Here is a 12,292-nt window from a genome sequence, read left to right as displayed (position 1 = left end):
ATCTTTCCTCAAGCAACCCGTATGTTTAACGTAAATATTGTAAGCTCCAAATGGCTAGATTTAAAAAAATTTCTTAATTGTTACTTGTATCCCTTATCTTGAGAATTACCCTCTAAATGACCTTTTCTACCTACCAAACATCTGTCTATCCCTACAATGACGAATCTGACCCCTTCTCTAACTGCCGATATGAAACATTGCATTTTGTAAAATCATATCATTACGTTTCAAACCTTGTAAGAGTACAGTAAGAATTGAATCTTGTCTTGTCTACAGTACATCTAGCTAGTTATTTTTCTTATCCTATCTTTCCATATGAGTTATTGTAATTCTTGTGTGCATTGAGCATTCATACTCACGATAAAATAATCATGGGTCAAAACAGAATTGAAAACAACAAAATGTGTAGTTACACTTTTTGTATTTTTGTATTTATTCCAAAAATTGTGTTTTACAATCTTCATTATGAACTGTTAGTCTCAGTCAGTTTCCAATCTCAATATCCTGAGCTTTCCTTGATCTGCCATAACACATGCTGCATCGTTTTGTCCTCCACAATATTTGGATGAAGAAAAAACCGTTAGCAATTTCCCTTTTTGTTGAACCTGCACTAAGCCAAAGTCAAAGTAATCAATACTGATTCAAATAGTAACTTATGAAGTATATCTTGTAAACGTCAATGTTTATATGTGAAGTAAAATTTCACCTGTGGATTTTTACGCACAAGTAGTTGGATGTACTTTGAGTTTAGATCAAATGTTGACATGACCATATTGATTACTAAATTTATGATCAATAATGGAGCTGGTAGATAATCAATGTGGATTCTTATCAGAAATTGAATAATACTCCATTAGAAATAAAATTCGCAGCCCAACAATTCAAACAATTCAAATAGCAAATCGTTTCGTTCATGCATCCATCATTCATCTTTCAAAATGTAAACTCAACCTATCTGCTAAGTATTATTTAACACAAAGCTGGGAACACACTGCAGGGAGGTTGGTAGATGGTAGATAGCTGCCTGGCGAACATACTACTATTTATAAACGAGTAACAGAACGACGGTAGCCGCAGTGCCCCCCCCACTACCGTCTAACCTTCAGAAACCATCCGAAGGTACGCCAGGCGTCTATCCAACCTAATCAGTCGTGTTTGATATTCCAGCCGGGTAGCCTAGCCATGGAGGAAAGCGTAATAAGTTCTGTGTACAAAAGAAGGGCAATTTGGGACCCAGCAGACCCGTTAAGAAAAAATTTGCACTTCTGGAAAAAGAAATCAGCTCCGAAGAAGATCCGGATTTGTGTTTCTTCAAGACTTTACTTCCATATATGCGGGAATTAAGATAAGACCTTATCTTGAATGAATAAGAAAAAAGAAATTTGTCTGTGGGAGCCCCTCAATTTGGCCACGAGTATGATAGTCGTACCCAGTACCCAGTCAAATTCTACTGATATTTCATGCTTTTCGATGGAACACCAATCATTAGATTCGTATGGTGGAATATCTACAACTCAACAGCAAGATGCTTTTTTTTTCATAATATGTAACTCTTTTCTTTAACGTTTATGTTCTAATGTTTAATTTCAATAATTTTGTTTGTTTATCAAAGAGAGGCATGATTGTTACTTTTCCGCTGTTAGTTAGATACTGGCTTCATTTCACTGCGTCCAGGATGCATTGCCCCTCCACCATCCACCTTTACCATCCACCCTCCTAACGACCATCTAGCATCCTGCAGTGCGGCCCCGGGTTAGAGCCAATCCAATTTGTATTCAATTGAGTGAATCTTGATTTTCGACATGAGAATGGTGGCAGTTTACATTCCTAGAACTGTGATTGTTTAAGAAGACAGGGAATTGCTGTTGTAGGCAACCTACCCCTACTATGAGCGGCTTCTGTATGAGAAATGAAGCCGCTACCAACTAGTTCACGTGTACTGAAGAATTGGCGGTTCGTATTGGATAATTTTTACTCACCAAGTTTTATGATTTGCTGAAGAGTCATAAAACTAAATTTGAAGTCATGTTACGGTGACGAAAAGAATTCGAGGATGGTTATAACAGTCGTGTTGTCAATGTTCAGTTCAGGAACTATTCGCGATTTGAGTGTTGGAATTCGATATTGTTGCACTTATAATTACTTACAATTTTTGTTATCTGTTTGAAATGTGGCATCCATGGACACGTGCGAATAGTAATAACGAGTGTGATAACAACGCAAACTTTTGCCTGTGTAATAATTCCAATAGCGATGGTGAACAATGAGAAAAAGAGATACCAGTGAATAAGATTCGGATGCATTTGAATATTAAAACACAGAGAGTATGTTTCAATGTATATAAGAATCTACATATCAAGTCTGGTTTCGAAGAAAACAAACTATTACAAGCAACATCAAATTTGATCGAAATTCCTTTCTCAACTGTTCGTAAAATAGTCAAAAACAAACCCCATATGAACGCAAGACGCGATATGATACGGGATTACCAAAACCTTTAGATGTTCATCTAATTAAATCAATGAAAAAACAATACAGGACTATTACAAAATCATAAGGAAGAAATTGAATACTTCCGGCCATAACGTGAGCTGCTGTGACAAAACTCTTCAGAATTGGATTAAGAAACTAGGATATAGATTTAAAATAATAAACAAACGTCAATCAGTTATGGAAAGCAGAAGAATTGTGGAATTGCGTAACATATACTTAGAAAAAATCACTAAATAGGGACAAGAACAACGGTAAATTTTCTATTTGGACGAAACTTGGTATGACACTCACGACACAGTTACGAACGGGTGGACTGATGGTCCAAGAATGTGTACGCCTAACATGCACGCAAACAAAAGATCGCGACTAATCATTGTGCATTGCAGAGAGAGTAGAGGATGGTTTTCGAATTCTGTTACAGCATTTGGAAAAAACGTGGTGAGTACAATAATGACTATCATAAGAACACGGAAGCTAATATTTTTGAGAAATGGTTTGAAAACACATTGATCCTAAATTTCAATGCGAATAGTGTAATAGTTCTTGACGTCGCTTCCTATCATTTGCGACAGCTCATCAAAGTACCGAATAAAAATTCGAGGAAAGATGAAATACAAAGTTTTTCAATGGATAACAATTTGTATTTTGAAGATTACTATACCAAAAACCAACTAATTGAAGTTTCACAAACAAAAACATTTGAAAAAGTGTATGCTCCTGAGAGTATTGCTGAAAAGTATGGACACACCATACTGAGACTTCCCCCCCAATTTTGTGTTTTCAATCCCATCGAGTTGATTTGGGGAAAATTGAAATGAAGCATCAAGCATAAAAATAATTTTCCAAAATTTGATAAGAAGGTAATAAAGCTAGTTAAAGAAGAAGTATCTTATATTACCAAAGAAGACTGGCAGAAAAGGATTAAAAAAGTAAATTTTAATTGAAAAACACTATATGGAGATTGGACTATATGAAGATTGGATATTAATAGTGGAAATAAATTCATTATTGATTTAAATGACGACAGTGATAGTGATGATAGTTATTGTGATTCTTATATAATCAGAAATGATTATTGAATAACAAAATTAGTTAGCTCCCCAACTATATTATTAAAGGGGAGCTGTTGGCAGGTAGATTGCACTAAATCGTTTACTTGAACTATACGAAGAAGTAATTGTAAAATTAAATATCGAAGAATATTTTTAAACTGACTGGGCAAGAGCCAAATGATTAAAAATATATGGTATCGATATAAATATTTCAAAATGAAGTAAATATACCCAAACGGGGTGAATGATATTTCGGAAAGTTGTGATAGTGTTAGTTGTGAAATTATTAAAAATGAGAAATATTTAGTTTCACTTCATTAATTATCATCTAATCAAGATGTTATAAATGATGGCGTTCACTCACGAATGGATCAAACAATCAGACTAATGATATTCAAGTAACACTTCCATTATTTATAGTATAAAAATGAATCATTTTAATTTCCAGGTGATTTTACCCAAAAGAAGCGAACTTTATATATCATTAATGAATGACAGACACGAATAAGAATCAGTTCTAGTAGTGAATCTTCAGAGTAATAAGAAAATTCAACATAACATTACATCTTGATTCATAGTGAAAATATAAAATGATAATATAAGCAGGGACGACCGTCCAATATCGTAGGTATTTGGTAAGTTTCGCCACTACTTACCCTCCCACAGGAGGGAGAACTAATTCCTTCCTCCGATGCTGGCTATGGGTTTATTAGGCTAACCAAGAAATAGTCCCTCACAACTGACCCCCTCAGACTAGGGATCAAAGGCAAGGTGATGGAGCCCTTAACGAGGATTTAACATACGGAATGCCACCGGACGTTTTGAGTGGACGCATGAGCTAAGGGATAGCTTTATGTGTTGCTACAGGAGTAGTGAGCTCACGCAAAGAGGGTACATGGCAAGAATGCATGTTCTGTGATGTTAAACACACAGTGGAGACAACGAGAACGCGCAGGGCGCTTCACCGAATTAGGCCCCTGAAGTCACAAGGGGTGGCTCGTTTGGATGCGGAGGTTCGTGATGTTCTTACAGAAGAGGGTAACATCTGGCAAATTGAAACCGCCGTGTACACAGCCATCCAATCGCTTTCAATATCAGGGTAACGGAATCTCGTCCTAGAGTTTTGGAAGATTGAATGGCGGGAACACAAAATAAAACACGCGTTTCGCATCCAATGTGTGATGGATCACAGGACATCCAAAAGGCCTCTAACGCCCGCAGTACGGCAGATAGCCGCCTAATTACGACGTATTCATTACACTTCGAGTCAAGCGTGCTGTTGACCACCAAACAGAACTGCCTTGATGAAATAAGTATGCTAATGACTGTTGAAAAGTTACTAGTGGGGAGAGCGAGAAGCATTGCGGAAAACTCAAGTTCATCGAGAAACATTCTCGGTTATTTCAACAGCCTCGGCATGTTGTGGATTCGCGTTCATTCCAAAAAACCGAGATTTGCCGATTCTTAATAATTGAAGAGTGATAACAAGCTTAAATTCGTGTTATGAGTTGTTTACGAGCATCCTGTACACATGAATACTCACAGCAGTCAACCGAGTATTGGAACGTATATGTGAGCAGAGAGGGTTAAAGAGGATAGTACAGAGAAGATATGCAGCTCGTAGATGGAAACATCCTGTACCATCTAGATGCTAGAGAGGTATACTGTTGTGGCAAAACAACGTCACTCACAAGAGGTAACAGCAGAATAGAACTCTCTCCGCGGCAAGTATCAGCACAAATTTTGACAGATCTGGTTAACAGCTGCAACGAATATGCTTGCCATTTCAATTCTACTCAACCTCTTTGTAGTAGTAAAGTAGACTCGGGAGGAGTTGTTTCAACTCGACGTGTAAAAACCCGAAAAAATATGGATCTTTATAGGAGGGTGCATCCCAAATCGTCCGTCCACAGTTGTACTTCCCCTGACAACAGAGGTGCGTGAAATTTTCAGTTTTGAATGTAATACGTGACAGAATGATACTGGATGAAGTTCGTATTCCCTTCCCTGCATGTTTCGCGACCATGAGAGAACAGGAATTGGAGTATTTCTTTTCAAGGCAGCTACCCGAGCGGCTGCTGAAATCGATTTTATTTAGTTTTTAAAAAGTTGATCAAACCTCTGTCACCGATATCAAATCCGTTCATCAGAAGGCTCACATGAAAGCCACAGAGATGATTTCACTTCTGCGGCAACACGAGTATGAGCCGAAGCATAAGTGTCTTTTTCAGCCACATTGAAGACCTCGGCTTATTGAACAACCTGACTTTCGCTTCCCTCAGATCAAGTGGGCTGAAATCGGAAACTGAAGAGTTCATCATTGCCTGTCAGAATAGTATCTATAACACCACGACTGAGGTAGAGCAGTTGTGTGATGGGTATAGAGGTTCCTGGCACAAGGCGCAGAGCCTGCCGCGAGACGCCTTGGACCATAATGTACTTACGTCGAGATGTTCAACATATGCGGTGTCAGATTAGAGTGCTTTACTATCACATATGGCACTTTTACGGTATTAACGAGACATATTTTTTTAAGACAAAACACAAGCACTGCAAGGAAATCCTCAAGGCGCTCTCAGAGCGGTGGCAGTGCGAAAGTAGCGATTCACATTGGATTTGCCCTACGCTCCGGGGATGTTGAATCCATTGTGAGGAATGATTGCCGAATTCATTACCGAATTCAACGTCTCTATTATTTTCAATTTGATAGATGTTCAGAAAAAGTTATAAGAATTAAGAAAATCAGACGAGCTTCAAGTGTAATTGCCATTTTTCTCAAGTTGCCGAATTCCGATAAATATACAATATTGATCATAATTATTATAAGATAAAAATTAAAGTTTGAAATTCTAATGAAAGTATACATTTCTAATTTCAATTTCAAAGTCGAAGAAAAAATATAGTGTTCAACATATGCCTGAAGGCGTTTACGTACTATTTTGATTTGTAACTATCTTCATAGTCTTTGCGATTGGCGTGAGAACTTCTTATTTGTTCATCACTGATATAAACGATAATAATTAAGAAAGTATGTATATGACTCGGAGGTAACAAAACTACTTTTTTCATTTAGATTTTTTCTACCTGAAATCCAGCTTGCGCTACCTCATGTGCTCTCACAAGATGTGTTAGCTGGTTTGCTTTCAAAAATCTTTCCAGGGCTTCTACACTAAAAATGTGGGCTGTTCCTCGTCGCACATTGACTGCAAAACCCTCATTTGCCAATAACTCCATTGCCAGTTTGTCGTTCACAGTCTTGGGTCTATTAAGAAACTGGAATTATTACCAAATATTGTCCCATGTTAATTTCAGTGTGGAATAATCAATTTCTTGGTTTCAGATTTTCAATATACACACATCGGAAAAGTCTAGGGATATTTTTAAAAATGGCAATATTTTTTTTTAGATTGCTTTAGGGTAGAAAAAGTTGACGGGTAATTATTAAACGAATGTAACTTACAACAAAATTTATTAAATGGTCAAAAATACTGAGTGCGCATATAAGCAAAACTAAAAAAAAAATATGGTTCTTCTTTGGCACCCCGAAAAAAAATCATAATACAAAAAAAATTGGAATCAGTACAAAGTATGGCCTCCACGTTGGTTTATTACGGCCCTACATCTATCGTGCATCGACAAAATGAGATTGTCAATGTCTTGTTGAGGTACATTTGCCCATTCAGCGATTAAAAGCTCTCTCAATTGAAACGTTGTGTGAATGTTCCCCATATGAGGAGTAATTCTTCGTTGAAGCATGTCCCACACTTGCTCGATGGGATTCAGGACCGGTGATTGTGCTGGCCATGGCAATACATCAACTCCTTCGTTGGTGAGCCAGTCAGTCACTAGACGCGCGACATGTGGACGAGCATTATCGTGCATTAGGTGGAAGTTTTCACCAACAGCACCAGCAAACGGACGGACGATAGGTAGAAGAATGGTGTCGAGGTACTGTCGAGCTGTGAGGGAGCGATTTGGAAAAACGTGATCGGTTCTGCCGCCGATCATGATTCCGCCTCAAAGCATTACTGTACCATCTCTGTATGTGTGGACTTCCTGGACGTGTCTCAAACGTTCATTATTTCCAGGTCGTCTCCACAGTCTTACTCGACGAGAATCTGGATGAAATCCAAATCTGGATTCGTCTGTAAACAAAACTGTGGCCCAATCATTTGCATCCCAGTTTTGATGTTCTTGACACCACTCTAATCTTCTACCGCGATTGCCTCTCGACAAAGGTGGACATCTAAGTGGCCTTCTGTTGTGGAGATCTGCTTCATGCAGTCGATTTCTGACAGTATCACGACCAATGGTTACCTGGTGCGTCTGATGCAACACGTTAACCAACTCAGGTGCTGTGATTGTCGGTTGTCTTCTTGCGGTTAAGACCAAAAATCGGTCTTGAACTGCAGTTGTAGCGCGTCCTCGCCCTGGATGTTGTTCGGCTGGACTGTCAGTTTCACGGAAACGCCGCCACAATAGACTGATAACACTTTGGGAGACCCCCAAACGAAGAGCTACATCATTTTGTCGCATGCAACCTTGAAGAAGCCCTACAGCTCTATTCATCTCAGCCAATGGTAAGTGATGGCGTTCCATGTTAAAGCACAATATTTCCAGTTTAATTGCTGAGCAAGAACTGCATAGAATGTACAAACTCGACACTTTCAGATTATTCATTTTAGCCGAAAACCTACAGTTTGTAAAAAACTTGATAAAAGATTAGTTACCGTTTTTGCAGGCTTTGTTCAACCCATAGAAATCTACAGGGTGGTCGAGTGTACCAATTTAATCGAAATTAAACGACCTCATGCATTTATTTTTAAGATATTTAGTATGTTATAAAAATATCCCTAGACTTTTCCGATGTGTGTATAATACAATAAAATCAAGAAACGCATACAAAATATAGGGAGTAAAAAATAATGATTAACACTGTAAATATACAGGCCGGTTTTTTTAGCTGATACCACAGTATGTCGTACAAGGACGGTTAAATGGAACAAAAGCTTCCTTTTCAGAGATGCAACACAATGGTATTTTCAGATCCATAAAATCATCAACGGTTTGCAAAAAACTTAAAATGACAGATTTTATTTTTTCCGCCTTCATTTTCAATAATATCAAAAAATGACAAAACACCTTTTTGCTTTAATTCATGTGCTATATAATCTGGGCTTACTCATTTTTCAATTCAACGTTTCGTTCATTGAATTCCATCATCAATATATGTTTTTTAAATACGGACCTGTATATTGTTTCATACATTTTTCATAGTCATTATAATTACAAATTCGTTGAGATATCACAACATCTATATTTCCCGACGTTTCTTCCCGAAACCATATCATCTCTATAATTTTTTATTGAGAGCTCGACTTTCCGAATGTTACTGAAATCTAGAGTTCTTCTGTCGATAATGTCGTTAGTTGGGATTATAAATATTTGTATTTACTGAAATCCAACTAAATTTCTGTCAGGGTCGTCTTGAAAAAGATGAAAATTTGTAGCTACCGAAAAAATTCTGTTCAGAAAATGAGGATATCAACAAGAATTAACAAATGAAAATACTGTATTGACAAAGTCATACTCAGATGATTTTCACGAGAAACATGATAAGCGATAATTTCTTTTTTTTTAAGTAAGCCATGAAATACATGAATGTGAATGTAAAATGTGACTGTGAATGAAATTTGTAAAACTTGTGGTGTGATGAAAGTACATTTACCAATAACGGATGGTTCAACAGGAATATACATTATCATTGGCGACAAGGAAATGAATATTTACATAGTTACCAATTTTCAAGAGAGATATGGTGTCAACGTATAGCTTGGTGTTCTTGATAATAAAATTATTGGCCCCCACTTTTTGAAACATCTCTGACCGAAGAAATATACTTGGATTTGTTATCAGGGACTCTAATTGAGTTATTAGAAGATTTGCCACTCAGCCTCATAAAAAAATAAAAGCTCCAACACGACGGAGGAGAATCTGCAGAGATTTCCTCAATACAACTATGCCAGGAAGGTGGATAGGAAATAATGGTCATATTGAATGGCCACCACGTTCACCGGACCTTTCTCTTCTAAATTTTTCGTTGTGGGGCTTCATAAAAGATCAAGTAGACAGAACAAATTTTGAAAATATTGAAGAATTGAAAGATTCAATAAGGAGTACCTGCATCGGTATCACTCCACAGACGTTAGAGAACTGCTACAAGCACACTATTTCTATAGCAAGTATTTGTTTAAGAAATGATGGAAGACAATTTGAACATTTGAGGCGATATCGCGTGAGACGGTAACTTAAAACATGTAACGTTAGACATTCCGTTATGGTGTTCATTTGCTATAATTTATTATTTAGTTACATTTTCTTTCGCAACTGTCTTTTTTTTAATGTGATGTATTAACGATACTGTTAACTATGTGTTACAACAATAGTTTGATATTTGATTTCATATTTCTCTTATTGAGAAACGTCGAGAAATACATATGTTGTGATATGTCAACGAATTTGTAATCACAATGACTACGAAAATGTATAAAAACATATACAGGTCCTCATTTAAAAAAAATATATTGACGATGGAATTCAATGAAAGAAACGTTGCATTGAAAAATGAGTTCACCAAGATTAAAGAGCACATGAAATAAAGCACAAAGTTTCATTGTCATTTTTTGATAGTACTGAAAATGGAGGCGGTAGAGCAAAAAAATAAAATCTGTCATTTTCAGTTTTTAGCAAATATATCAGAAATCGTTGATGATTTTATAGATCTGAAAATACCAGTGTGTTGCATCCCTAAATAGGCAACTTTTGTTTCATTTAACCGTCCTTGTAGGATCTACCGTTTCCGAGATATCAATAGTGGTATCAGCTAAGAAATACGGCCTGAATAGTGATCAATCAATCAAAATTTGTCGAATGAAAGATACTTTCTTTGACATGCTAGAAGAAATAGTGCCTCGCGAGTTTTCAAAAATACTATATCAATATTCAAAAATAAAATCCGTAATCTCATGACGACAATCAGGAGCCCTTCAGTTAGGAAGGTTCTCCAATATGTACGAGTTCGGTTCAATAAATGAGGTGAATGTTCAAATTTCGCGGACTACGTACATTTGATGAGTGATTTTTTATTTTTTCATGTTGGTACACTCGTCTCAAACATATGCCTACAGTTTTAGCTGTTTAGTAGGTTTGTTTCATTGGTGAGAGGCATAAAAGTAAAAAGTATTGCGTGCTCAGCCATTTTCTGCTATCAAAAATTATGGATCAAAAAATTTGCATCAAATTTTTGTGTAAAAAATGGAATGAAGAGCTGAGAAACATTCGAAATATTGAATATTACTGGAATTTTTTCCCAACACCAAACCATTATTGTAACACCTCGACACGTGTTTCGATCACCAAGTCATCATCTCCAAGAAGAAGATTGAACAGTGAAACAAAAACATGATTTTATATTGCTACAATTTCAAAGTTCATGTTGCTATTTTTCATTTATCTGTGATCTGAATATTACAATAACAGAAACTGGTTGTTTCGAAAAATAATTTTTTGTGGTCTTATAACTAATATCTGAACTCAAACTCACCTTACGGGATCATTCCACATCAACTCCCAAGCTAAAGAACTCTGGGCATCAGGTTGACTCAGTGGTACAGGAATATCATTTATGGCACTTATAACGGGACAAAGCCATGGTGGAGGAACTCCTCCATGACAACAGAATAACTGGAAAGATGTGATAATTTTAATTCAAATATGATATAATCGAAGTACTGCAATGAAATGAAATTTGTATGTAACCTTTCTAGAAAGGTCACGTCTTCCGTAAACCCTCTAATTTTGTGAAATACCGAAACAACACCCTATGCCACCAATTGCTGACGAAATAAGTATTATGATCGTACTATCCCTTAGTTGCCAGTCTCACGAATTAAAAGAAATTTAAAGGAAATTTGGTTAAATTCGATACTTGTGACGTCAAAAATATATCGTTTTTTAAAAAGGTAACTTTTTTGGGCGCTTGTTTTGGGAAAAATACTCTAAAGAGAAACAAATAAAAAAATCCCGCCGTTTTATCATTATTCTGGAGGTGACATTTTTCCAGGAATTACTTCTTTCGCCTATTCTCAAAAAACTGAAACCAGGGTTGAAAGAAACATTCTGAATGACGCACCTGTATGCACTAAACGATACACCACTTTTGATCAGTAGTTCATTATTTTTCTTTGACTAGCTTGGTAGTAGGTTTTTGTATTTATGGTGCATTTTCATTTCTCCGAACTTAGTTTTCTACTCGTAGTAGCAAACATTGCAACGGTTAGTGGCTTCTGATTCAAGATCATTTTACGTAGTGTTGAACTTTTTTAACATTCTTATGTAAATGAAAGCAGACTACAAAACAAAACATCCGTGCTCTAACACCAGACAGCACTATTTCGACCCGTCATAGGTCTCATCAGTGGTGGTAGGTTGAACCTAGCACCACTGGCGCTAGTTGCCTTGCAGTCAAAACTGCAGTGAAGGATAGGGGATAGCTCCGTTCGTTGATCGATGTGAAAGGTTTGCTATCTTGGGTAGTCTCATTTGTCATTGATAAGTGTCTTCGTAATGAGAGATGTAATCGCTTTCATTTTCCAACGTGACTCGACTCCAATTCGACTCATGATTGCCTTGATTGCTTTTGCTGTGAAACGTCTATAGCAGCACGACAAACCGATTTATGGCGACGC

At 36.8% G+C, this 12,292-nt stretch overlaps 1 protein-coding gene across 8 annotated transcripts in view; it reads right to left on the bottom strand.

The window, feature by feature from the left end:
* Positions 1-404: 404 nt before the first annotated feature.
* LOC111514398 (uncharacterized) overlaps positions 405-12,292 on the bottom strand; it is a 109,787-nt gene continuing 97,899 nt past the window's right edge. For 6 of the 8 annotated variants that reach the window (XM_074184809.1, XM_023170635.2, XM_074184803.1 and 3 more), the window contains 3 exons: positions 11,149-11,288; positions 6,630-6,807; positions 405-605 (listed from right to left, as the gene is read on the bottom strand). In XM_074184809.1, coding sequence (XP_074040910.1) covers positions 480-605; positions 6,630-6,807; positions 11,149-11,288 — 444 coding nt within the window. In that variant the 3' untranslated portion in view covers positions 405-479. Of the gene's footprint in view, positions 611-6,629; positions 6,819-11,148; positions 11,289-12,292 lie in introns of those variants that run through there. The other 2 variants (XM_023170652.2, XM_074184798.1) reach the window with 2 other exon arrangements.

Source organism: Leptinotarsa decemlineata, unplaced genomic scaffold, assembly GCF_025532065.1.
Source record: "Leptinotarsa decemlineata unplaced genomic scaffold, Ldec_3_MD MMD2_P_RNA_scaffold_2, whole genome shotgun sequence".
Classification (NCBI taxonomy): domain Eukaryota; kingdom Metazoa; phylum Arthropoda; class Insecta; order Coleoptera; family Chrysomelidae; genus Leptinotarsa; species Leptinotarsa decemlineata.
The sequence above is the reverse complement of the archived record's forward strand: the minus strand, read 5'-3'. Positions and strand labels throughout refer to the sequence as shown.